The sequence below is a fragment of the Cygnus atratus genome, chromosome 11, assembly GCF_013377495.2.
Source record: "Cygnus atratus isolate AKBS03 ecotype Queensland, Australia chromosome 11, CAtr_DNAZoo_HiC_assembly, whole genome shotgun sequence".
Classification (NCBI taxonomy): domain Eukaryota; kingdom Metazoa; phylum Chordata; class Aves; order Anseriformes; family Anatidae; genus Cygnus; species Cygnus atratus.
Window position 1 is genome coordinate 10,887,210 of NC_066372.1, and position 24,070 is coordinate 10,911,279.

General features: G+C 52.2%; 2 protein-coding genes across 2 annotated transcripts; one reads left to right on the forward strand and one right to left on the reverse strand.

The window, feature by feature from the left end:
• The first annotated feature begins 7,342 nt into the window (after positions 1–7,342).
• On the forward strand, positions 7,343–11,243 carry DUOXA2 (dual oxidase maturation factor 2). The gene is made up of 6 exons (XM_035566738.1): positions 7,343–7,489; positions 7,611–7,668; positions 9,552–9,686; positions 9,875–10,088; positions 10,379–10,593; positions 11,044–11,243. Exons 1-6 carry the CDS (start codon positions 7,343–7,345, stop codon positions 11,241–11,243), a joined length of 969 nt encoding a protein of 322 aa, XP_035422631.1.
• A 3,559-nt stretch (positions 11,244–14,802) lies between these two features.
• DUOXA1 (dual oxidase maturation factor 1) lies at positions 14,803–19,818 on the reverse strand. Its single transcript, XM_035566681.1, has 6 exons — positions 19,672–19,818; positions 18,779–18,836; positions 18,049–18,183; positions 17,716–17,929; positions 15,752–15,966; positions 14,803–15,017 (listed from the first exon to the last, which is right to left on the reverse strand). The coding sequence occupies exons 1-6, from the start codon at positions 19,816–19,818 to the stop codon at positions 14,803–14,805; spliced, it is 984 nt and encodes a 327-aa protein (XP_035422574.1).
• Between the last annotated feature and the right edge of the window lie 4,252 nt (positions 19,819–24,070).

The following is a 24,070-nucleotide window of genomic DNA, read 5'->3' on the forward strand; positions in this document are numbered from 1 at the left end:
GTAAAGATCTCTTGGTCATCCTTGGGTTATCTCCAAGCAAGTGTCCAACACCACTGACTCAAGACCAGCCATTCTCATGTTTTACCATCTTACTTTCCACAAAGACCCTGAATCCAAAGCAAATGTCATCAGTGGGACATGAACCTTCAGATCCCCAGCCAACACATAACTGAACAGAGAGACTCCTGGCCATAAAAAGCAAAGGTTACATTTTTCAGCCACAAATGCTATCAAGCTGCCACTGGCTTTCGATGCACAGAAATGCTAAACATGGATTTAACTCCAAGATAGGGCTTTCAACTAAACATTTTCTTTGCCCACTTGTTCCAACACTATGGCTAAGTAACAGAACTGTAGAGGCATATCCAAAGGCTAACATCATGTTGGAAGAGCTACATTGACAAGAAATGTGGAGATGCACAGGTTTCTCTGCGTCAAACATCTCTTCTTCCTACATTGCTCTGTCACAAAGCATCCTTTTAGCTTCTTCTTGTCATTGTTTTAATCAAACCTTAAGAAACACTGGTTTCAGGAAGGCTTACACGTTGCCAGTAGTTCTGTAGGTTTTATTTTTGATTACCTGGGAATCGCAATGGGGATTTATCACTGATAATTATCAGTGGTGCAATTTACAGCATACAGGTAACTAAATACCTTATCCACTTCAGAAATGATGTGGTTTGAGATTTACATGTTATCATTTGTGCTCACAATTTATTGCATTTGTAAAATTGGATGTTCATTGCCAGGTTGTGAGTATATCATATGAAGCACGTTAACCCACTTCCATCAAAGATTTCTGTACTTTTGGCCTTTTACAATAGAAAGTGAGGTGTTTCTCAATGAGTAACATTTCCCTGTTCCTCCTCCTTCACAACAGCTCACCTTCTCTCTACAAGTCACAGAATGTTCTTACAAACCGCTCTATTATCTTTTCATAACATGGATTTTAAAATTAAACCACTGTTGAAATACCTCAGCACTGATTGCTTTCTCAGTTCTGTTCTCACCTCCATGTGCATAGCAGTGCGGTGTCCAGCCCACACCTGGCTCTATGGGAAACCTTTGTGGGACACCCGCAAAGAGCCACATGCCCTGAGGTGGCTCTTTCTCGCCAGCAAACCCTGCAGTTTCACAGCAGCACAATGTGCCAGGGTGGCTGTGTGGTGCTTGGGTTATCCTGCAGCTCCTCTGCAGCATGCACCTGGCAAACAGCTCAGGCACAGTCCCTCAGCTGTGCCCCAGGGCTAACAGCAGGTCTGTGCTGCGCTGGCCTCGCAAGCCTCGGAGCTGCTAAGGATGTCATCAGAGGGTGGCCCCAGGCACACAGTGCTGTCCCTGCCCTCCTGAAGTACCCCACTGTGAAAGGGGCCCCACAGCTCTTCCACCCTACAGCCCTCTGCTGGGCTGGTCTTGAGGATGTGAGATTTGGGTTGTGCAGCTGGTGGGAACCACAGAAGAAGCTCAAAAGTCTGTCAAATGGGTGAACTGCCATGATGCTTGGGACCTCTGCCAGGAGTGGCAGAGCCCAGCCACCATCACCACACAGGACCTTTGTACCAGGGAGATATTTCCTCTTCCCTGCTGAAATCAATGCAAAGGGCTGCATGTCTGGAGACGCCCTGAGCAACCAGCAGCAGCTGTGATTTCCTTGTGCGCAGAAGTCCGCATGACCTCCCAAGCCGTAGGAAAGGGAGCCCCCAAAGACACAGCTGGACTTATCTCCTGCTGATCTGCAGTGTACAGAGCTGCAACACTCATCTACAGCTGAGACGTGAAGATTTACCAAAGTCACTCAGGAAATGTGGGGTGAAGCCAAGACTCAAACTACATCACCATAGTCACAGCACAGCACCTGTTCTCCTTCCCCTTACTTCTTCTTGCAGGGCTCCAGAAGAAAGTAATTTTGAAAATCCCCTCTGTCACTGAGCAAACCTCCCATTTCCTCAGCTGTGAGAATTACTCTTGGTTCAAGTCAAGAGACAACATGCCAGTTCTCACACATTTCTCATCTGTCAGTGGGCTGGCACTGAAAACCCATTTATTGCCTGGTCAGTCTCACACACTGTGGAGTCCTTGGAGATCTTCCAGCCTTGGGTAGAACAAGCTGTGGCCAGCATGATACAGTGACAGTGGTGTTGTTGCTCCAAGCAGTAGGTTGGACTATAAACTCCTGAAATATAAATTCTTTTCTACCCATGTTGAACTTCTCTTCCATATCTTTCCATTACCTTTATGTCTTCCCATGACATATTTGGCATATCTGCAGCATGTCTCTCCCAGCCAAACTTCAAGAGCCATTTCCCTTTTCCAGGAGCACCTCTTCATGGCAGTATTTGGACTGTGCAGGCATGGGGAGACATGACACTACATCTCCCCTGTCTATCAGACTTTCTCCAGCCATGGCTGGGAACTTCCTCAAAGGCAAGACTGAGTAACATGAATCTTTACAGGACACTCTCAAGAAGGGGAAGATGCACATCTGAGCTTGGGGCCCCATGCCCAAGGAAGACAGGCATCCCATGAGCAGCACTCAGCTGTCCTACTGGATGCTTTGCCATGCTGCAGCTGAGAGCTCCAGCTTCACTCTCTCCAGTGTGTTCTCCGTGTTTTGAGGACCCATCACCTGGCTTCTCCAGAAAGAGCCTCCTGCTCTCAGATCTGCCTCCAAACCTGCCAATCCACCCAGGAGCTTCCCTGACATAACGAAACGTGGCTGACCTTGGAAGCCCATGGTGCAGCTTGCCAATTGAAAGTTTTGCAAGCTTGGATTAGCTCGATAGTCTTATCAAGTTTACCAATAAGTTTGTAAGGTATGATGAGCCCTCCAGGTTTTGCTGTTCCACAGATTCCTGTGCCACCTTGGGAAAGTCACTCCCTCCATCTGCACCTAGTGGAAGGAAGTACCAGCTTCCCAAGCCCTGTCTTTTCCCATTAGAGAGCAAACCTGTGCCCTATCTTAAACCTGAGTATGTTGAAACCCTGCTGGAGAGGGTGCATATGCATGTGGCTTCCCCCAGAGCCAGAACCTCCAGCTTAAATGATCTCAGCAGATTTGGTTCCCCCAGAGTTAAGGCTTCATCCTTCAAACATCTCCTGAGCTCTCCCCAGAGGCATGTGTCAGCTGGGACTGTGAACCCCGTCAGCATACCAGAGGAGTGGCAGTGCTGTGGCTGAGTTGAGGGTGACCATACAGATAAAGAAGACTCAAGGCATCTGAGAAGCTTGAAGCCTTGTCCTTATGGCCCCTGTTAGTCACAGCTTTTTTCTCTCCCCCCCACTCCAGTCTTGGTGGGACAGGCTGGGGGACTGCCACCTTCCCCCACCAGCCAGCCAGCCCTGGGGTTTGAGAACAGACTGCATCTCTCCAGCCTTGAATGTTGTCCACAAAAACCCAAACCTGGGCACACACTCTGGACAGTGACGACACAGGGGCCCGCAGCATCTCCAGCTTGTCCACCTCAGGTCACCACAAAGCACAGCAGGGACTCCGTCCCCTGGTGGGACATAAGTCCCAGGGGGGTCCTACCTGCATAGCCCAAATCTCATGTCCTCAGCCCACCTTGTCCTATGGATCCAAACCCTGACAGGCAGGGATATGCAGGGCTCCATTGCACCCTGCAGGAGGGGGACATGTATGACGCCATCCTACTCTGCTGCCACACAGGCCCCCCAGTTCTCCACGCAGGCAGGGACATGGGTGGTCCCAACCTCCTAGTACCCTGTACAAGTGCATACCCCAAGCAGGCAGGGACACCAGTAGCCCTGGCCCCTAGGTCTCCTGTGTAGATGGGGACATGTACCCCATCTCACCCTGTCCCCTAATAAGCAGGTAGGGACACCAGTGGCCTGGCTGCCCGGCTCCCATGGAGGTAGGGACATATGGCCTTATCTCACCCCATACCTCACACAGGTGAGAAACGTATGGCCCAGCCCCTTCCATACGCCACACAGCCAAGGACATGTATGGCCCCATCACACTTTGCCCCCCGTGTCAGAGGAGAGGAGTAGCACAACCCCCTGCCCCCCCACGGGCAACAACACGCGCACAGCTCAACCCGCGCCACGCCTTGGCAGGCAGCAACATGCACAGCCCTAGCTCCTGCTCCCCCATGCGGGGGGACAAGCGTGGCCCCGATCCCCCTGACTCCACACCAACAGGGAAGATGCGTGGAAGTGATCCCCTGGCACCTCCTACCCAGTTGGGGACGCTCGTGGCTCTGGCCCCATTACCCCATGCACCCCACGCTCAGCGGGGACACGCATGGTGCTGACCCCAGTGCCCCCCCCAACCAAACAGCAACACGTACAGCTCCGACCCCCATCACCCCCGCGCAGAAGTGGACACGCGTGGAACCGATCCACAGCCCCCACGCAGGCGGGGCCACGCGTGGAACCCATCCACAGCCCCCCACGCAGGCGGGGACAGGCGCAGCCGCGACCCCCCGATGTCCCCGACCCCCGCGGCCCCCACGCGGGCGGGACACGCATGGCCGCGGTCCCCGAGCCGCGGCACTCACCGTGGCGGCGGTGCTGCGGGCTGTGCGGCGGGGCGGGCGGTGCCGGCATTTACATAGTGCTCCGCGCCCGCCGCCGCCTATAAGAGCGCTGCGCGGGCCGGTACCACCCGAGCGCCGCCGCCGCCAGCAGGTAGGTGCCTGGGAAAGGGCCGCCGCTCCCCGCGCCGGCTCGCCCGCACCCCGCTGCCCGCCGCCGCCGCCTCGCAGCGGGGCGCCCCGCTGCTGCCCCAGCCCTTGGCGAGCTCCGGGGAGCAGCCCCTGGCGCTCGCTGCCCTGCCTAAGGCGTCCCGGATGGGTGAGGGTGGGGAGGAAAGGATGGATCTCCATCCTGAACTAACACAGAAGTTTTTCCTTAAACTGATTTGACTTTTTTTTTTTTTTTTCCGGGGGTGGGATAATACAGGGGGTCCCCACACCCCTGAACTTCCAAGAGAATGCCCTTGGAAATTTTGATGGAAGTATCAATCTGCAGCCCCCAGCAACGCAGTCTAGGGTTGCTGTTGCCTCTACTGTGAGGTTTGGGCTGGAGTCCTCTGAAAGTTCCCTTCCAGCCTGACTCATTCTATGACAGGAAAACATGGTTGCTAGTCCAGAATATTTTAAACGAAATATATACTTTTATGTCCATTTCTACTAAATTACTGAACCTTTCCTTGAAGATGTCTCTAGACTTTCTGTCTCCATACATCGATAGAGGAGATGACAAGGGCTCTAGAGCTACATACTTGCTTCTGCATGGAGGATGCTTTCCAAGGTGCAACAACTTCAAGTTCTTCTGCCCTGAGCTGCGGGCCCCAGTTTTCCGCTTCAGCGCTGTGAAAATGCCAAGGAACTGGTCTTCCATGGAGGAAATTCAAAGAAAGATTGGACAGGCAGCAACAGAAAGCACTGTTTTGCTAGGAATTCCCCCCAGAACTGTTCTTATAAATTATATTGTAGACAAAATATAAACATCCCTTGATAATGTTTGAAAGTTAAATTAGATTAAAAAAGGAAACATTTTCCATGTTAAGTTCTGTGTTTTCAGTTCTTATATATCACTGGTCTTTTGATGACTGTTTTAAGCTGCAGAGTTGCATTTCAGTGAATGCAGACTTGGAAAGTGTCCCTTCCCAAGCATTTCCATCTTTTGAAGTTTGGACAAAGATAAAATGAAAACAGTGAAATTAAAGAAAACAAGAGTTAACTAGTTGTAGTCTAAACTGGTTGTTTATTCCTTCTCTTACAGCCTCTCAGACTGTAGGCACATTTGCTAATCTGGGAACCCTGGACTTCAGTTTGATATTGTAACATTGAGACTCAATTACAGCTCCTGCTCATCAGGTAATCCTAGTAGGAATGGTGATTGAAGGTTGTCCTGCTCCGTGCTTGGCTGTCCATGGAAATATGCCGGAATAATTACAACAAAACAATACGAAACAAGATTTATAAGTATACTTGATAGCTCTGTTATTCTGGAACAGAGAGTCTAGATAAGATGAGAGCTAGATCAGTTGTGAGCCAGACAATTTCCCTGTAAAACTCAGTGTCTGTTAAACTGTTTGCTGTAATGATCTGGGTTTCTTGACAGACATTTATTCTGAAACAAAATATTGCTTTATGGATTGAAAAGTGACTTCAGCTGCCCTGGTAAATCGTTTTAAGATACTTACTGTAATCATCACCCACTTCTAGGGATTTGAGACCTGCGCTTTTGTGGCTGAATTGTTTTGGTTTGGATCTTATCTAAAAATATGATTATTACTGTTTTCAGAAAATAAGAATAAAATCAACTCCTCCATGCAAGGATAGAATGAAATTATATTTGGCTGTGAGTCATGTTAGTTCTGGCATTCCTTGACTTTTGAAGACTTCCCAGGGTAGTTACATGCAGAGATGCTATTAAATAAGCAAAATGAAAGGACTAAGAATGTAATCAGTCTTGGTAGAAAATATCTAGCCCAGAAATGGGTGAATTTCTGTAATTGCCAGAACTAAAGTGTTGGTGGGAGTTCAAAGCAATCTTTTGGAACTGCACACTTTGCCATTTGATTTTGTATAGCTCAGTCTCCTATAATGTAAAGATTTGCCCTTGATGCTTATGCGTGCCAGTGCTCCATTCTTGGACCCACATCCCAGGTCCACAGGTTGCTTCTGTTCCTTTGGGGCCACTCTGGACTGAGCATAGAAAGAGATCATACTTTGCTACTCCTAAGACTGTACTTTGCAGTTCCTGGGGAAAAACCCCTCTGAGGAGAGGGGGTGGCAATGGAGGTAGTGGGCTTTGCTGTGGTTGGTGATGGTGCCCCTGGCTGGGATAATTTTGCTTTTGTGAAGTCAATGTTCTCAGTGGTTCATTGTCATTTTGGAGGAAGTCCGCATGTGCCAGCTTGGAGGAACAGTGGTTGCTGACTTGCAGACTTCCTCGAAGGGCACACCACAAAGTGGAAAGCCCTGGCCACATCTGCTGGAGGGAAGAACCTGGCTCTGTCTGGGGAGGAGCTGCTCGGCAGGTTTCTGGGTCTGGGCTGTTCCTCAAGCTGCAGCAGGACAGCACCTTGCGGTTCCCCACGCAGCCACAAACCCCTCAGGCTGGCTGAGCCCTGACCCAGGCACTTCCTCTTCTCCCCTGAGGGCTTTGGGTGGCATGTTTCTCTTCTGGGGAGTATTTCATCGCGTCCATTTCCTTGCAGCGTCATTTCCTTGAGTTTTGAGGTGGACCTCCCGCAGCTGGTTATTCCAGAGCTGAGTTGGAGCTGGTGACCACAGGCTCAAGAAGCAAACGAGGCAGTCTGAGCCTCTGCTGTGACTGCCTCTCTCCCCCAGGCTCCTGGAGGTGCAGAATGACTCTCTTCGATGGCGTCTACCCCTTCTACCTGCAGCAGAGGAAGCACTTTGTGTTCGATGTCAGCACCATCATAGTGATTATTGTCTTCCTGACGTTCGCTTCCAGCTTCCTGCTCATCATCCCAGGCATCCGTGGACGGGCGGTGCGTGACCCTTCCTCCTGGGGATAAGCGTCCACTGCCCACGTTTTGGATGCTGGGACGAGGCAGGAGGACAGCCAGGGGCTGTTCCTCCGTGCCTGACATCCCACCTCTCTCCATGCAGAGGCTGTACTGGATGCTCCGAGTTCTCCTCAGCCTGGTGGTGGGAGTGGTGATTGTTGGTAAGTGCTGCGCACCCCTTCGAGGGCGGGCACAGGGCAGGATTTGACCCTGGCGCAGAGTCTGTGTCTGGGGAGTATGAGCCGGTGATCACAGCCACGCCTTGGCAGAGGCTGTTTGCCCTTCCCTTACTATGCAAAGCAGCCGTGCAGCTTCTCAGTTGGGCTCCCCCACCACTCGCACAGGGGCTGAGAGCTCTTAGAGGTGCCCGAGCTCGCTTCTGAATTGGGAAGGCACTTTGCTTGCTCTAACTGCACTGAGGAGGTCAAAGAGCCCCATGTTCCTCCAGCTGCACAAGCCTTCCTGGGCCACCTGGTGCCACGGGAGCACAGATAAGTAGCTCGGGCTGTGGCCAGGCAAAACTGGAGGGTGAAAGTGATGTAGAGAGCAGGACAAACTAAAATATAGTTAGAATGAAAGCAGGGGGTAAAGACTTTCCAAGGAGCAAGGCAGGAGTACACAAAGGAGAGGATTTGATTGAGCAGAAAACAGGAAATCTTCTGTAATAAATGGGACTGACAGCTGGAACCTGCAAAGTCCAGGCTGTGGGCATTTCAAATTTGGACAGGGCTACAGGGTATATAAGCAGCAGTGAGGGGAGGGAAGGTGATGGGTGGGGAGAGCAACCAGTCCTGACCCTAAATCAAAGAAACCCTAGCTTTAAAGTACAGGACTGATAAGACTGCTTGGAGTGGGATGATGAAGCACAGCTGAAATGAGAAACGACTTGAGGATAAAAGTGGATAGAAGTGGATAGCCAAACTGTGACCAGCTGCTTGACTCTGCTACCTGACATATGGGTTATGGGGCCCAGCCTGGCATGTGGTGGTCGCCCTCCACCTGGGGGTGTCTAAGTGCTGGGAGATGCCACCAGAGCTGCCAGGGAACACGGTGCCAGGTTGCAGCTGGAGGAGGGAAGGAGATCGTGGCTTGCTCCACAGCCTGAACCAGTTCAGTACTCACTCAGCTCTGGAGAGCCATCCAGTGCTGTTCTCAGTACAAGGATGCAGCCAGGTGCTGCTTGGGCACACAAGAGGAATTAATTGTCGTAAAGCCAGCGTCAGGATTTCTGTCTTCAGTTGGGCACACTCAACCCTGCAGCTAGAAAATGTTCCTACAAAACTGCAACTGGATCAGTGCTCTCACAAGTTGATTCAGCAGCTGAACTTATTTTCAGGCAGGTTTGAAAGGTCTTGTGCAGCCTGAGATTCAATCATTGTCTTTACATTCAGCTTGTATTATTGCTGGAAAATTAAGTCCATGGCAAAGTGAAAGTGTTTCAGAAAAACAAGCTTTTTTTTTTCAAAAAAAGTATACCAAAAATGGTTCAAGTTTTTCTTTTTCTCCCAATTGAAATGACAAGCAAAAGCTGCAATAGTGCTTGCCACCCCTCTCAACCACCTCTATTTGACAAAAATTCTAGTGAATTTTTGCTATTCACTATTAGTGCTATATGCTGCTTCCTAGGGAGCTTAATAATGGCAATGAAACTCACCCCTGTTCCTGAGGCTGAGGAATGGGCTCATTTCTGAGCCCTGTCCTTGGGGGCTGTGGTGCTTGCCATGGTGGGGAGCTTGGAGGGAAGTCCTGAAGAGAATGTCCAAGGAGGAATCAGGTCTTGGGGATTGTTCCTGGGAATCTGAGCTCCCCCTGCTCCAGGACTGAGGGAGTGGATGCTCAGCAAGAGGAGGACAAGAGCTCTGCCAGGGCGTGGGAGCTGGTTGAGGCACGTCCTTACGGCTGAGTCATTTCTCCTGCCCTTCTTACACTCCCTTGCGGTGCCACAGAAGGAAGGTGGCAGCTTGAGCTCATCCCAGGCCCACCTTGAGTACAGCAAGGTCCGAGACCAACCCTTCTTTAACCGCCCTTCAATTGTTTCTGGCAGCTGTCCAGTTCACGGGGGACTGGGAGAGCGGATGGGTGACAGCAAACACCTCCTACAAGTCCTTCAGCAGTGCCATGGTGAAGGCAGACATCGGGCTGCATGTTGGCCTGGCAGGGGTGAATGTCACGCTGGTGGGTGAGTCTGATGTCCCTGCCCGTAGTTCTGGAGGCCATGGCCTTGGAAGGTCTCCAAGTGCTTTGTGGATGGCCTTGCTTTTACTGGAGGCTTCTGAGCCGATGTCATCACTGGGTTGCCTGTGCTCCTGGCTGGCAGTGCCCAGCCTGCTGGGCCACAGCAAGACCTTAGTCTTCCTCCTCTGGCAGGAAACCCGGTGAATCAGGTCAATGAGACCATCAACTACAACGAGCACTTTGCCTGGAGCTTTGATGCAGACTACGACCACAGCTACAGCGAGGGCCTGGAGAAGGGGCTGCCCAGCCCCATCCTCTACGTGGCGGAGAAGTTCACCACAGAAAGCCCCTGCAACATGCACAGGCAGTACCGCATCTCTGGCCACTACGCGTCGGCCACTCTCTGGTGAGCCCTTCTCTGCAGGGGAGATGCAAGGACATGGGAAACAAAGAATCGTAGAATGGCTCAAGTTGGAAGGGACCTTAAAGACCACCCAGTTCCAACCCCCCTGCCATGGGCAGGGACACCACCCACTAGATCAGATTACCCAGGGCCTCATCCAGCCTGGCCTTGAACACCTCCAGGGATGGGGCATGAATACCACGAATCTCTGCTTCCACATGGAAATCCTCACGTAGAACTTCCTAGGCTATGGCACTTGCACATCTTATCCAGTGGTCTTCTCTTGTTTCCAGGGTGGCCTTTTGCACGTGGCTCATCTCCAACATGCTCTTCTCCATGCCTGTCCTAGTCTATGGAGGCTACATGGTCCTGATCACAGGGGCTTTCATGATCTTTTCATTGCTTTCCTTCTCCACTGTGAGGAACTCACTGATATGCCCAATCCAATTTGGGACCGCATCCCTGCTCATAGACTATGGGGGATCTTTCTGGCTCACGCTAGTGATCGGTAAGTACAAGCTACAACAGGACTCACCACAGAGTCTGTCTGGGTTTGCAAGAGTTCCAGATTTTTTTCCTCATAAATGGAGGCAAGAGAGCTTGGGGAGTGCAGCCCAGTGGAGGCTCGCCCTGTGTCTTGGCACAACAGCTCCCAGCAGAGATATGAAGAGGGCTGGCAAAATTGGGAGCACCGTCCCTGTCTTGAGGGTGGTGGAGGGGTTTTTAGTCCCTAAATTGCAGCAGTGCAAGGAATTGGGGACCATAAGCCTGGGATTTAAGACACATACTTGTTTTTTATGATGCTCAGCACAGAAGCTGAAGTGACCTCATACAGTAGTATGCCATCTTTCATAGGAGAAGGTATTGTCCCTCAATAGGGGGCCATCAGAGTAGGATATGGGGAGGGAAATGTGCTGGTGTTTACAGGATTGCTCTCAGAGAGCACATTGTCTTCCAGGCTTGCTCTGTTTTGTGGTTGGGATCACTATTGTCGCACTGCACTACTTCAACTCAGACCTACTGAAAACTTTCTTTGACCTCCATGAGGTCAGAGAAGAGGACTGCCAAGAGATGACTGAAGTGTACATCAACCCTCAGTTCATGAGCAACACACAATCTCCTCCTCACCCCTCCAGAATTAGCCCCAGTGGCATGTAGAAGAAAGCTTTTCCCATTCCTTCCCTGAAGGCAGGCCCAAGAGGGCAGAGCTCAAACCCTTCTTGGTGTCTCCCAACACCCATCTCCCTGTCCATCTGCCTTTAAAAAGTGCATGAGTCCATGATGGGATGGGGACTTGCTTAGAAGTACCTTTGCAGATTCTCTTTCCCTGATTGTCCTCTCTGGGAAAAGGGCAGGCTTTGCAACGAGCCAGCAGGCTGCGATCTGAGTAGCTCAGATCCCCAGCAAGTTGAGCCATATTCTCACCTGGGAATCTGTCCCAAGGAGGAGTGCCCATTCCTGCTACAGCTTGGTGCAGGGAGTCTGTGGTGGCCAGTTCCCATACCAGAAACTGAGTTTTCTGGAGAGATTTCTCATGGGGAGCACCCGTGACTCCAAAAGCCAGTGATCAAACCTGTCCAGTTTTTCTTTCCCAAGCACTGATGTAGACTGCGTAGAACTTTAAATGTACCTAGGAAGGCCAGGCACAGACCCAGACTCCCCCAGGCTGGATGCTGCATGAGCTAGAGTAAAAAAGCTGCTCCAAAAATAAAGACTGAGTAAACATACCGTGGAGCTTGCCAGGGGGAATGTGGTGATGTGATTGTTTTCACTTTCAAACTTGGGCTTTATTAGATAAGAACTGTAGCCTAACATGGGCCAAAAAGAAGCCACAGGGGAGGGAAGAATTAAATTACACCCGTCCAGCTGGAACTCACTTGTACTGGCTGGGCTTACCACGAAATGCAACCCTGAGTCAGACCCAGCCTGCTTGTAGCCGAGGTCAGAAATGAAGTGCACCAAGTTGCACAATTACAAATAAAAGATGGGTTCTGGAACCAAATCCATCAGCCTCACAAGGTGTCCACTGGCATGTGCAAGGTGATAGTCATATCTGGATGATACCTGAAGAGCTTTAGTTCAGTTAATTGTAAAGGAGACAATTTCAGTATTTTGACTCTTTTCTTCCTGAGAAAAGATTCTTGCTGTTAAGTTAGACTACTTATTCCTTTGACATGACGGTTATGTTGCTTTAGCGTGATTTGTTACTGGCAAGAATTACTATTTTTAATAAATTTTTATTTAAAAGTACTTCTTGGAAACATGTTGGGTATTTTCTGGGGCTGGTTTCTTCTGTGGGGGCTGTGGGCCTTGTCTGCAGGCAAATGCTTGTGAGCTCCCAGCGGTGGCATTCTTTCCATGGGGGTTGCCCTGGCAGAGGCACCCCCCAGGAAGGATGAGACTCTTAGGCTTTACATTACATTTACATTACAAGATGTAAAGTGATTGCCCTGTAAAGTGAAAGCCCTGGTTCTCAGCCCAGGCTGCTTCTGGCCCCATGCTGCCCAGATTGGGTCTGATGGCTGGACAGAACCTGGCATCTCACCAGACAGCCAGTGCCAACAGACAGAGCAAACATCATTAAGCAACTTGGAGAGCACAGCTTCTGGGGCTCTGTAAGGACCACGGTCCCTGTGCCTGGAGGTAATCAGTGCCCCAGGACATGCAGCCATCGTGCCACCTAGCAAGCACCAGAGCTGCCTGCTACCTTGCGCCCAGAATGGGCTGCAAGGGGGAACACACTTGAATTTCAATTTGATAAATAAAAGTCTTTTGTTACACCTTGCATTTTTAGGCTGAAGCATCTCCTAGTAGACACCTTTGGGAATGTCCTGGCTGAGGTCTCGAAGACCAAGAGAGTTCAGCTCCAGCCTCTTTGTAAACGCCTCTTGGGTCTTCAAGGTCCTTGTTGAAGGGTCTTCCATCTGGAGTGGGGTGGGACGAGCTGTCATGCCTAAACACCCCTCCCCCCCCCCAGGGCCTGCCCCACGGTGGTCTGTCTGCAAACCTCTGCTGGGCTAGGGATTGCTCCCATCAAGACCTCCTCATGTCCAGGATCACTCCAGCCCTCCCATATCCCACCTGCCTGAGGTTGCTCTGATACGCTGCTTCCCAAGTGTCAGCTTTGCCCCTGTAGCCCTGAACTGACTAGCCATGGTCAGATGTCCCATACTGAACCACAAAAAGGCTCTGCCTGTGACTTCCTCCCTATCCTATGACGGCCATGTCAAAGGAACAGCATCTCCAGCCCTCAGAGGGACTCCTTTATTGACAGAAAAGAGAAAGACTGAGTCCAACTTATTTTACTAAGACAGAGGAAACAGCAAGTGAATACAATACATGGGGGGAAAAAAAAAAAAGCGTTGCATAGAGTTGAAGGAATGCAAGCCTGAAGCGCATTCTCTCCCCAGCCTCCCTGCACGGCCAAGGTACCTGCTTGCTGCTGGTAGCTGGGAGTGGGTGGCCACATCCACCCTGGATTTGCAGGATTCCAGCTTTGCATGCCCCATGACAAGTTCATTTCCACAGCTAAGAAGGGCGAAACTAGCGTCCCAGACGCTCACCTCTTGCATGTTGCTTACAGCCACTCTGCGGGGCACTGTAGCACCTCCATTTCCCATCTCATCCTCTCCCTCCCTCCCACTGGAATGTTTTGTCTTCCTGTCAGAGGGCTGCAAGAGTGCTGGTAACTCACTTTCTGTGACCATCGATGATGTTCCAGCCTTTGACACTGAATGTGAGTGAAACTGCATCCAGAGCTTTGTACAGAGCCAGGAAGGGGAGCAGGGTGAGGAGATGGCCCTGGGCCCCCTCCTGGCTCTTTGTAGGGCAGGGCAGGTGGTTTGATGCTCCTTTGTGATCCAGCCTCCTAGGCTGCTCACAGGCTCGTGGTATGGGGTGTTTATAAGCAGTGTAAGAAACAGGAGCCTACCAACCAACTCTGACTGCTCTGCTTCCAGCCCAGTGTGCAGCCCAGCAGGTCTCTGACCCACTGCCCATGAGCCTCAGCAGTGGGGTGCTTGGATGTGTCTGAAATCCAGGACGCCTCCAGAAACTGGTGCCTCCAGCATTCAGGATGCCATCAGGGTTTGGGACATCCAACATGGCACTAAATCATGGGCCTCCTTGACAACCCATCCTTCACTCCAGACCACGAGGAGGTGCTGGATACAGGGCACCCTGGTGACCACAGCTCTGCTCTGTCTTACTGCCTGACGATGGGCAGAGTGGGCCTCTTGGAGTCCTTTGGGGTAATAATGCTATCGGGGGCATGCTGCTTCTCCTTTCGTTCATATTCATGCTTCTGCAATTATTTGGTTTATCTCTAGTTTCTTCTGGTTTAATTTCCATATCTTAGGGAGCGCTCCCAGGTGTTGTTGCGGATGGATGGGCTAAAGGGAAGGGCAGTAGCCCAGTGTCTGTAACTGGACAGCCAGGGACAGGACAAGGATTCACCTCACGCTAAAAGCCCTTCCAGCTGCTGGTGAGTTCAACAATTGAAAAAAATTAAATGGGGGGGGGGGGGGGAAGGGGGCAAGGGAGGGATGTACAACTGCTGTTTTTGAGGAATCTTTCCAGATTTTGATATTCTTTTCAGTCAGCTCTTGATGTGTCTCTTTTCACCTGGGCTCCTGAGGGTTTGGACCTGAACATGTATTCGGGGGGGACGGTGTCCTCCGTCTTTGTCGTCCTTCTCCTGCCCCCCCCCAACTGTGCCTTACAGCTGGGTGGTCGTCACCTCGCAAAGCTCATTTAGGGGGACCATCAACACATCCTGCTCAGAGGAGCTGGACTCGTCTGGCAGGTGGGGCTTGTCCCACCCCTCCACTTTTTCTCCCTTTCCCTCATCCAGGTTAAAGACAAGCTTCAGCTTCTGTGGCCGCACGGAGTTGAGGACGATCACACCCATCCCCAGCAGCAGGCACAGCAGCCCTGAAACACACGGTGTGAAGACAAGCGTTGGCCCCTGTGCTTCCTCCTAACATGTCCCATCCCATCCAGACCCAGACCTGGGGATGGAGGCCAGACCTGGGAGGTCAAGGGAAGGGTAATTTCCCTTCTCACCTTCCTACTGCACCTCCACATCTGGACACTGCTGTCAGTTTGGGCTCTCCAGTACAAGAAACTAGCCAATACACTGGGGCAGAAGGCCAAGATAGATGGGGCTGGAGCCCACCATGTATGGGGAATGTCTGGAGGAGCTGGGCTTGTTTAGCCAGGTAAAGAGGAGTCTTCAGGGGAACCTCTGCTGAACAAGAGCCAGTCCCTTTTCAGAGGTGCACAGGTGCAACAGGGGAAATTCCACCTTGATATACGGAAAAAAATTGCTCTCCATGAATGGAACAGCCCTGGGACAGGTTCTGAAAGGCAGAGGGGGTCTCTGACCATGGGGATATCCACCACCAGACCGAACAAGGCCCTGGACAACCTGATGTGGCTTTGTGGTTAACCCTGCTCTGGGCAAGGGCTGTGTGAGAGATATCCAAGGGACCTTCCAGGCCAGGTCTTTCCCCAACTTAGTGATTCAGGACTTTCATAGCACTTCCCAGGGCACACCTCTGCACAGGTAACTGGGGTCACTCAGATGAGTGTGGACAAAGTACTTTTGGGGCATCATTGCTGCAGAGATGGGCAACAAAAGCCCCAGCAGCAAGCTGAGCACTCACCTGTTGCTAATGTCAGCCAAAAGGATCCACCGTACTCTGTTTTCAGGGAGGCTGGTCCGAACTGGATGGGACACTTCAGGGTGTTCCTCGCAGTGACAAAGAAGAGCAGTGAGAAGAGCATCAGTGCGGCAGTGAGCAGGAGCATGTAGCCACCATAAAGGAGGATGGGCATGGAGAAGAGCAGGATGGAAATGAGCCAGGTGCATAAGGCCATCCTGTGAAAGGACCACAAAACTGAGCTGCACGCATCACACTTGGGCAAGAAAATTCCTGTGGTGGTAGAGGGGCCTCTCCGCACCCAGGGGCATTCAGCACTAAACTGCACAAGGCCCCGAGCACCCTGATCTGGCTTTGACATCAGCCCTGCTCTGAAGCGGGGGCTCATCTGGAAACCTCCAGAGGTCCCCTCCCAATTAAGCCTTTCTCTGACCCTGTAGTCCTCCACGACTGGCCAACTCCAGGTGGTTCCCACCTATTCAAAGGGAGAATGGCAGAAAGGGAGACCTTTGTAGGAAGAACCAAACAAGAAGCCCTGCCCGCCTCTGATTCAGCATCTGGAGTGAACCCAGCTCCCAGCCCTGCCCTGTGCGTGCTGTTTGCGTTTATCTCATGGGTAGGTGAGAAATTATTCTGATTCCAAGAACAATAAAGAAGAATACTTTTAAATCAACTTCCCTGCCTTGAAATAACTCCCTTCTCAACAGCAGAGAGGTTTAGGCATGGCCAGTTACTTTTGAGAATGAAGAGGGGGACATGAGCTGGGGCTGGGTGCTGGCACCCTTGCAAGGATTACAAGGCACTTGTCCCTGCAGCCTTTCTTATGATCTCTGAGACACATGGGGATGCTCCAAGACCCTGCAGTCACAGCGCACACAAAGGATCCCCATTTTATGCCACAAACAGCCCCTGAGCACCCTCTTGATGTTCCCTGCTGCTCCCCTCCAGCATGTCTCACGCCTGCTCCAGCTTGCTGGAGGGACCCCCACAGCGGTCTCAGCAGGGCTCTGCATCTTCAGCCAGGTGGCCTGGGAGAGGACCTTGCGCCAGAAGCCTCATGAAGTGCACTGGGTCTGGCTGGGAGGGAGTTAACTTTCCCTGCAGCAGCCCATACAGTGCTGTGCCTGCACTTGTAGCTAGAACAGCACTGGTATCACACCAGTGTTGTGTCTGCTGCTGAGCAGTGCTGGCACAGCACTGGGACTCCCTCCAAAGCCCCCCAAAGCCAGTAGGTAGGCAGTGGGCAAGAGGTGGGGAGGGGATATCACTGGGGCAGCTGACCTAAACTGGCCAAAGGGATATTCCATACTCCATGGTGTCACACCCAGCAATAAAATGTGGGGAAGGGGAAGGGGGGAAGGGTCTCGTTATGAAGACATCTGTCCTCCCAGACAGCTGCTATGCATATTGAGGTCCTGCTTCCCAGGACATGGCAGAATATCAATCAATGATGGGAAGTAGAGAATTTTTTTTCCTCTCCTTGTGCTTCAGCACAGCCTTTGCTTGTTGTTGTTGTTTTTTCCTTTCTTTTTTTTTCCTCTTCCATTTCCCTTTAATTAAATTATCTTTATCTCAGCCCTTGAGCCTTTTTTTTTCCATTCCAACATACTTTCTTCTCACCCTCTTCTGAGAAGGGGAGGTGATGGAACGGTTGTGGTGGAGTTCATCAGGCCAGGAAGGTAAAAACACTACATGAAGCTTCCTGTGCTTTCCTTTAGATAATGCAGAATAATTTCACCATCTTGCTGCATTAGGGTGCAGGAGTTAGAAAAGGACTACAGGGGAAATGGCCAATCATGGGCGTGATCATCTCTAATTCTTCAGAAGTAAGGGTCCCTGAGACCAGCCAAGGCTTTGTTGTGGACGTCCAAGGAAGAGAGCAGCTCCACCAAGCATTCTTGGCTCTACTCGGTTCTTCCTACTTCCTGACTAAGCAGAGATGGCACTGACCTCCTGCTCCACCTTACCACAGCGTGATGGACGCATAGTGGCCGGAGATTCGGTACTGCCTGTGCATGTTGCAGGGGCTTTCTGTGGTGAACTTCTCCGCCACATAGAGGATGGGGCTGGGCAGCCCCTTCTCCAGGCCTTCGCTGTAGCTGTGGTCGTAGTCTGCATCGAAGCTCCAGGCAAAGTGCTCATTGTAGTTGATGGTCTCATTGACCTGATTCACCGGGTTTCCTGCCAGAGGAGGAAGACTAAGGTCTTCTCTCAGCCTTGGAGGCAGCTCCAAGATTTCCCAGTATGTGCAGAGTAGCCACGCTTGTGCCCAATCCCTTCCATTTGCGATACGCACTCACCCACCAGTGTGACGTTCACCCCCGCCAGGCCGATGTGCAGCCCGATGTCTGCCTTCACCATGGCACTGCTGAAGGACTTGTAGGAGGTGTTTGCTGTCACCCAGCCGCTCTCCCAGTCCCTGGTGAACTGTATGGCTGTAAAGACAGGTTAGCCATGGCCTGGTGGCCAGCCATCTAGTGACAATGTCCGTGGAAGGACCTGCTGTGACTACCACCATGGCCTGAACACCATCCGAAGGGCAAAGCCTAGGTTGTAAGCCTGGCTTGTGAGAAGGTACATGTGCTTGCGTGTCATCTCCCCAACACCTACCCATGAGCTCAGGAGCCCCATTTGGGATGGTTTCTCCCAGCTCAGCCCCCCAGACCTACTGGCAATGGGGCTGGTTTGTGGGCACCCTCCAGGCTTTGGTCCCCATCTAAATACCTGCCAGTTTGTTTGGGTCCTCTGGCAGATGGCAGCAAGCTTTCGTTGTCCATGCTAGAGATGCTCTGTGCATCTGACCACCAACCTTTAGAGAGGAGATGGCTCCCACCACTTGCTGATTGCCCTGAGGGAGCCAGGTCCTGGGCACAGAAATGGGTTGGTCTTCCCTGTGAGCTCATCCTGCAGGCTGGGCTTGGCTGCTCCATTCATTTCATCCCCCCACACCTTGCTCCTCTATTCCATGCATCTTGGACATCCTTGCTCTTCCCCACCTGGCTCTGAGTGCCCCTGGACCCCCGTACTCACTGAGGACCACCGCTCCAATGAAGAGTCCCATCATCACCCGCAGGAGCCAGAAGAGTCGCTGCAAGTGGGAAGCAGAGGTCTCAGATTTTGTGACCTGGACCTCAGCTCCAAGCATGTCCCACCAGAAATGGGTCCGTCCTTAGCCTGGGGAGCGACCCCACAGGCTCTTTGGGTGGGTAGGAGAGAGGAAGGACCCATGGCTTGGGCTTCCCTTCCATGGCATGGGGACAACTGGGGGAAGAAGGCAGAAGGGAGGTCGAGGCAGGGCAAGAAGGTCAAAACAGCCCATTTGGGAAAACTGTGCCTTTCCCTTTCTGAGAAAGATGGAGCCGCTCCCTTTAATAGTCCTGAGTAGAAGTTTCCACACTTATCCAAACCTCGTGTGTTTTTATGTGCTGGCAGCTGGCCACAGCTGGAAACAAAAGCAGTGGGGCAGTGGGTTTGCTGGGTGGGAAACACCTTTCTGCAGGCTTGTGATATGTGAGTGGTGGGGTCAGGGCAAGGCGGGTTTGCCACACATCCCCCCTGGGCTTGTCTGACAGTGCTGAGGCATGCACAGTGCACACCGCCTGTTTTTTTGGGGATTCAGGAAGGTGGAGCAAGCTCTTTGTGCCTCACCCAGTGAAATCATTCAGGCTAAATCTAACTGAGAACTTGCCAAGCTCAGATCTGGGCTGCCTGTAAATTTGGGGTGGTGGAGTCTGGCTCCTCCGGCATGGGAGCTGTGCTGGAGCTCATCCTCAGGGCTTGCTGGAGATCCCATAGCCCTGGCCATCGGCAGGTCCCCGCCCCAGGGGCGCATTTGCTTCCGGGTCTGCTGTAGAGGCAGGGAAGGCGGTGGCACATGGGGTGCACCCAGCATGGGGCTGAGCCCTCCCAGCCCCTCCACTTACCCCCTTTCCTCGGATGCCTGGAAGGATGATGATGGAAGTGGCCAGCGCAGAGAGGAAGACGGAGGCGATGACGGCTGAGGTGGTGTTGAAGGGGAAGCAAGCATTGGTGCCAGGGTAGAAGGGGAAGGAGCCATTCCACAGCGTCATCCTGCTGCCTGGGGGGTTGGAAATTGGCACCTGGATCCCCCACTATGAACATCACCACCTCGCATCTGGGAGTGCATTCAGGCATCCCCCATTGGACCCCCTCCACCTCTGCAGGCCACATCCCAGAGTAAAGCAGGCTCAGAGCTGCAGGAGTTTCTGCTGCAATGCCTAAGCCTGTCCCCAGAACTGGCAGCAAGGTGCATACACATGGCTGGACCTCCTTCTTGCTCTTCTGCTTGCTCTCCACCTTTTTTGCCTGGTGCTCTTTTGTCTTTTGCCTCTTTGTCTTTTGCCTGGGCTCCCACCCTGCCTTGGGCTGGCTTCTCATCAAAAAAATACAGCTTCTGCTTGTGGGTGCAGGGGGCACTCAGTGCATCGGGACTGCTCCTCTGCAAGCCCCAGATTGAGGCAACCCCAAGGGAACAGGATTAATCAAGAGGCAATGGAGAAGCTGCCCTGTGTCACTACTTCCAACCCTGCATCCTCAGAGCTGGCTGGCAGCAGCACTGTGCCACAGCAAGCAGAGAACTTGGAAAACAAGCATGCTGTCATGGTTTTGGCCAAGGCATTTGGCCAAGACACTGCCGGATACCCCTGGGTAGTGGGGACCATCTGAGCAGCATCTGCAGAAGCACCCGCGCCCCTTCCCCGTGCTGAGCCTACCTCTGCCGCCGCGATGCCGGAGCGCCTGCCGATCCCCAGGGCCAGCTGCTGCTCAGAGGTGCTGCCTCCCCGCCTGCCCACGCTGCCTCCCGGGGATGCAGGCAAGAAGCCAGCCTGGCATGTTTCTCCCAGCAGTTTTCTTGTGCTTCCAACCCCCTTGGCGGAGGGAGGTTAAAACCACGTCTTGTTTTTTACCAAGTTCATGCCCAGCAGGAAATGAGGCATTCCTGGTCAGACTTTGCCATGTCCCCTCAAGTCCCAGACTGTTGCTACTCAATCTGAACACTGAATCCCTCCCTGGGGGTTGTTTAAAAAAAAAAAAAAAAAAAAGAACAAAGGGGTGGCAAAGGTGACGTGGCTGGGAAACATGTGCAGAACTGTGCTGCAGGCGCATCTGCTGGCTCAGGCAATGCCTGGATGTGGAGTCAGCTCCAGATCCAGAAGCATCTGCAAAGCAAGGGAGATGTGGGCTTCAGAGCAAATGGGGCAGGTGCTGGGGGGCAATCGCTGGAGTTTACGGCTTTGGGCCTCTTGGAGAGGTGTGGGAGTGGGATAACCAAGGAGCTGCCCGGTCCAGCTGTTGGAATCCTGCTTCCCAGAGAAAGGATTTCCCTGAATTTCCACTTAGCACACAACCCTTTTCCCCCATGGGGTGGGAGCTGATGGTTCATGCACAGCACAGCTGTACTTCTCCCTGGAGAAGAACCCTGCGAGATGGAGCTGCCATCCTTCCCCAGAGACCCCCCTCCTCAGCGGCGATGGAAGCATGGTGGATGGGAGCGTGGTGTGGCAGTGGTGGGGGAATACTGCATGCACGCCTCTGGGCTGCTGGTGGGGTCATGGGAGTACAGCTGGCTTTGCCTTTCCCCAGCACTCTGCATCCACAGAGAGGTCTTATAGGAAGACTGAGGCCAAAGTGATAGCTCAAGCTGGTTTTTTTTTCTTCTTTTTTTTTTTTTTTTCCCTCTCCTTTCAATTTTCTGGGTATTTCTCCTATTTTCTGGGGACAATGGTGGTGCAGTCATGCCATTCGCCAGACACCTTCCAGGGAACAGGTCTAGGGGTGAGTTTTAGGTGCAGGAGCTCACAGCCACGTGCCCAGGGCACTGCTCCTGCCATGAGCACCCTGCCCACAGTTTGAGAGACATCTTTTATCAAGCCGCTTCTGCTTCGCCCTGTTTCCAGTGATGGATGAGGGTGAGTCACCCCACCCAGGCCATGGGAGGGAGGGGGGCGGTGGGAGCAGCCCCTCTTGTGCAAGCAGCCTCACTGTTTTGTGCAGTGCTGGGAGCCAAGGCGGGGACAGCGTGGGGATGTGCTTAGGCAAGGAGGTGGCTTTGGGGACACATCAGGAGCCCAGGAGGCCACCACAAGGGATTTGTGCCAGGCCTGTTGGAGCCAATGGGGTAGATGTGGCATTCGTGTAAAGGTGTCACCATAGCCATCCCCATTCCTGGTCCCAAGCATGGACACAGACACCTCAGCTGGGGCCTGGCTGCGGCTCTGTTGTGGTGCAGCCCATCTAACGTCCCGTATCCAACATCCTGTCGCTGGAAGAGGTCTGGGTGTCAGAGGGAAAGGCCTCCCGTTGGCCAGCCCAAGGGAAACCTGCTGGCATCTCCCCAGCAGAGGGTGCCCGCCAATTAGGCAATGGCGTGGTGTCCATGGAACCACAAAGGTGATCACCATGAAGGTGATGCGTGGCAGGCGCTTGCGGCTGCTGTGGTGCCAAACATGAGAGGAAAAGGCCAGGCATCTCAGCACGTGAGACCTGCAAAACAAGACCGGCCAAGAGGCCAGGGCACGGCATGGCTCCTCTCCCCTCCCTGTGACTGCTGCCTGTCTCAGCTCCTGACTCGTGGCCTCCATCCACGGCAGGCTCATCCCAGCAGCCTGGCCTGGGCAGCAGGCTGGTCACACCTCCAACGTGCATCATGCAGTGCATCACATCCCTGCCCACCTGCTTCCTGGGCAGCGGTGCTGAGGACATGGGGAGCAGCTCTGATCAGACACCCATCTCTTCCACGAGCCACAGCTCCTGCCAGGCCCACTACTGGCTGGCCTGACCAGCTTGGGTACCTTCACTGGCCAGGGAGTGGAGAAATGCCCCAGACTGCCTGGGTTGAAGTTTCTCCATCTCCCTTATCCAGCGATATGATAGACTTGGCTCTCTCCCTACCAGCAAATGCAGACCCATGAGCCAGGGCTGCCTAGAATGCCAAAAGCTAAACAGGCCAACCTGGATTATTTCATGCTTCATCCTAGTGCAAAGCCCTGAAAGCAAGAGCATGCTCCTGTGCCAGTCCACACTGCTGAACAGGTATAAAAGTTCAAAGACTTGTCCTTGCACACATATGGCTAATAAGAAGGAGGCAAGAGCTACCATGATCTTCGCTTCCAAAGCCAGTACACTGCTTGATCTGGCCCTGGCAAAAGCCAACCATTGCACCAAGGTCTTCCTGTGCAGTCGCTTTGCTCCTAGGAGCATCAGGAGTGAGCTTGGTGGCCAGATTGCAGCATGGGGTGAGGGATGGGATCAGGACAGGAGAAGGCTGCCAGTGGGTAGGATCATTGCTGGGTGCTGGGATGCAGCTACAGGCCAGGAATTAGTATCTTGTGATGGAGACACAGGAGGGCTAACAGGGAGATGGAGCTCAGCAGGCGCCTTCATCCTCCTAGCAGGAGGTGACAAAGGCATGAGCCTTTGGGACACGTTTCATCATGGATTTCACCACCTCAGCTTGGGTAACCCCTTCCTGGAGATAACAGCCCTTCCTGGTTTGACGTAGCAAAGAGGGACCTGCCTCTTTCCAAGCTTTGCTGGGGCTTGTTGACGATGCGCTATGTGGTAATTAGCACTTTCAGCCCAGGTTGCAATTTAGAGAGAAGTTTTCTCTCATAATCCCTGCTGTTAGAGGCCTAATTAAAGCGATACCCATTTTTCCATGGAACTCCTGTGTTTAGCATCACCACACCAGCCTTGAAATTAATGAACAGAGCTGTGCTACACTACCTAGGATTCAGGTCTGTGTCCAAGCACACACAAGCACTCTACACCCCATACCCTATCTGTGGGTAGAAGATCATCTGAATATCTGCATCCTCCGTCCAGGCAAAAATGCCAATAGCACATGGTGTAATAGAAAACCATTCCAAAGTGGTGCAAAGTCCTGAGGGCTGCTCTGCAGTGTGTGGGTAGAAGTATTGTAAGGTAACTTGCAACCAACTGCTTGCTTAATATTTAAATAATAATAATCATCATCATCATCATCATCAATAGGGTCGAGGTAGTCTGCAAGCAGAGATAAAGTTGCCTTAGCTTAGATGCAACAAATAGCGCTGACTCCAGCTGGAACTGGCACAGATTTCTGGAGGGATTGTGGAAAGGAAACTTCCCAAAGTCTACTGGGAGCTTTGTTTGTCCTTATCCTGGTGGAGGAAAATTGAGAGAAAGGAATGTCCTAAATTCATTTTTTCTAGAGCAGACCTGGAATAAGGAGGGAACACATGCTATAGGAACAGTGCTGCACAAAGCAACTCCCCTGTGCTACATCAAGTTTATCCCTCTCAAGATATTTTATAAACCACG

Bases quoted from the DNA above. Each gene is read 5' to 3' on its own strand.
- DUOXA2 (XM_035566738.1), top strand. From the start codon at position 7,343: ATGACTCTCTTCGATGGCGTCTACCCCTTCTACCTGCAGCAGAGGAAG. The intron at 7,669-9,551 runs GTAAGTGCTGCG...TGTTTCTGGCAG, and splicing joins GGTGGGAGTGGTGATTGTTG to CTGTCCAGTTCACGGGGGAC. The intron at 10,089-10,378 runs GTGAGCCCTTCT...TCTTGTTTCCAG, and splicing joins TACGCGTCGGCCACTCTCTG to GGTGGCCTTTTGCACGTGGC.
- DUOXA1 (XM_035566681.1), bottom strand. From the start codon at position 19,818: ATGACGCTGTGGAATGGCTCCTTCCCCTTCTACCCTGGCACCAATGCT. The intron at 18,184-18,778 runs GTGAGTACGGGG...CTGTCTTTACAG, and splicing joins CATTGGAGCGGTGGTCCTCA to CCATACAGTTCACCAGGGAC. The intron at 17,930-18,048 runs GTGAGTGCGTAT...CTCCTCTGGCAG, and splicing joins GGTGAACGTCACACTGGTGG to GAAACCCGGTGAATCAGGTC.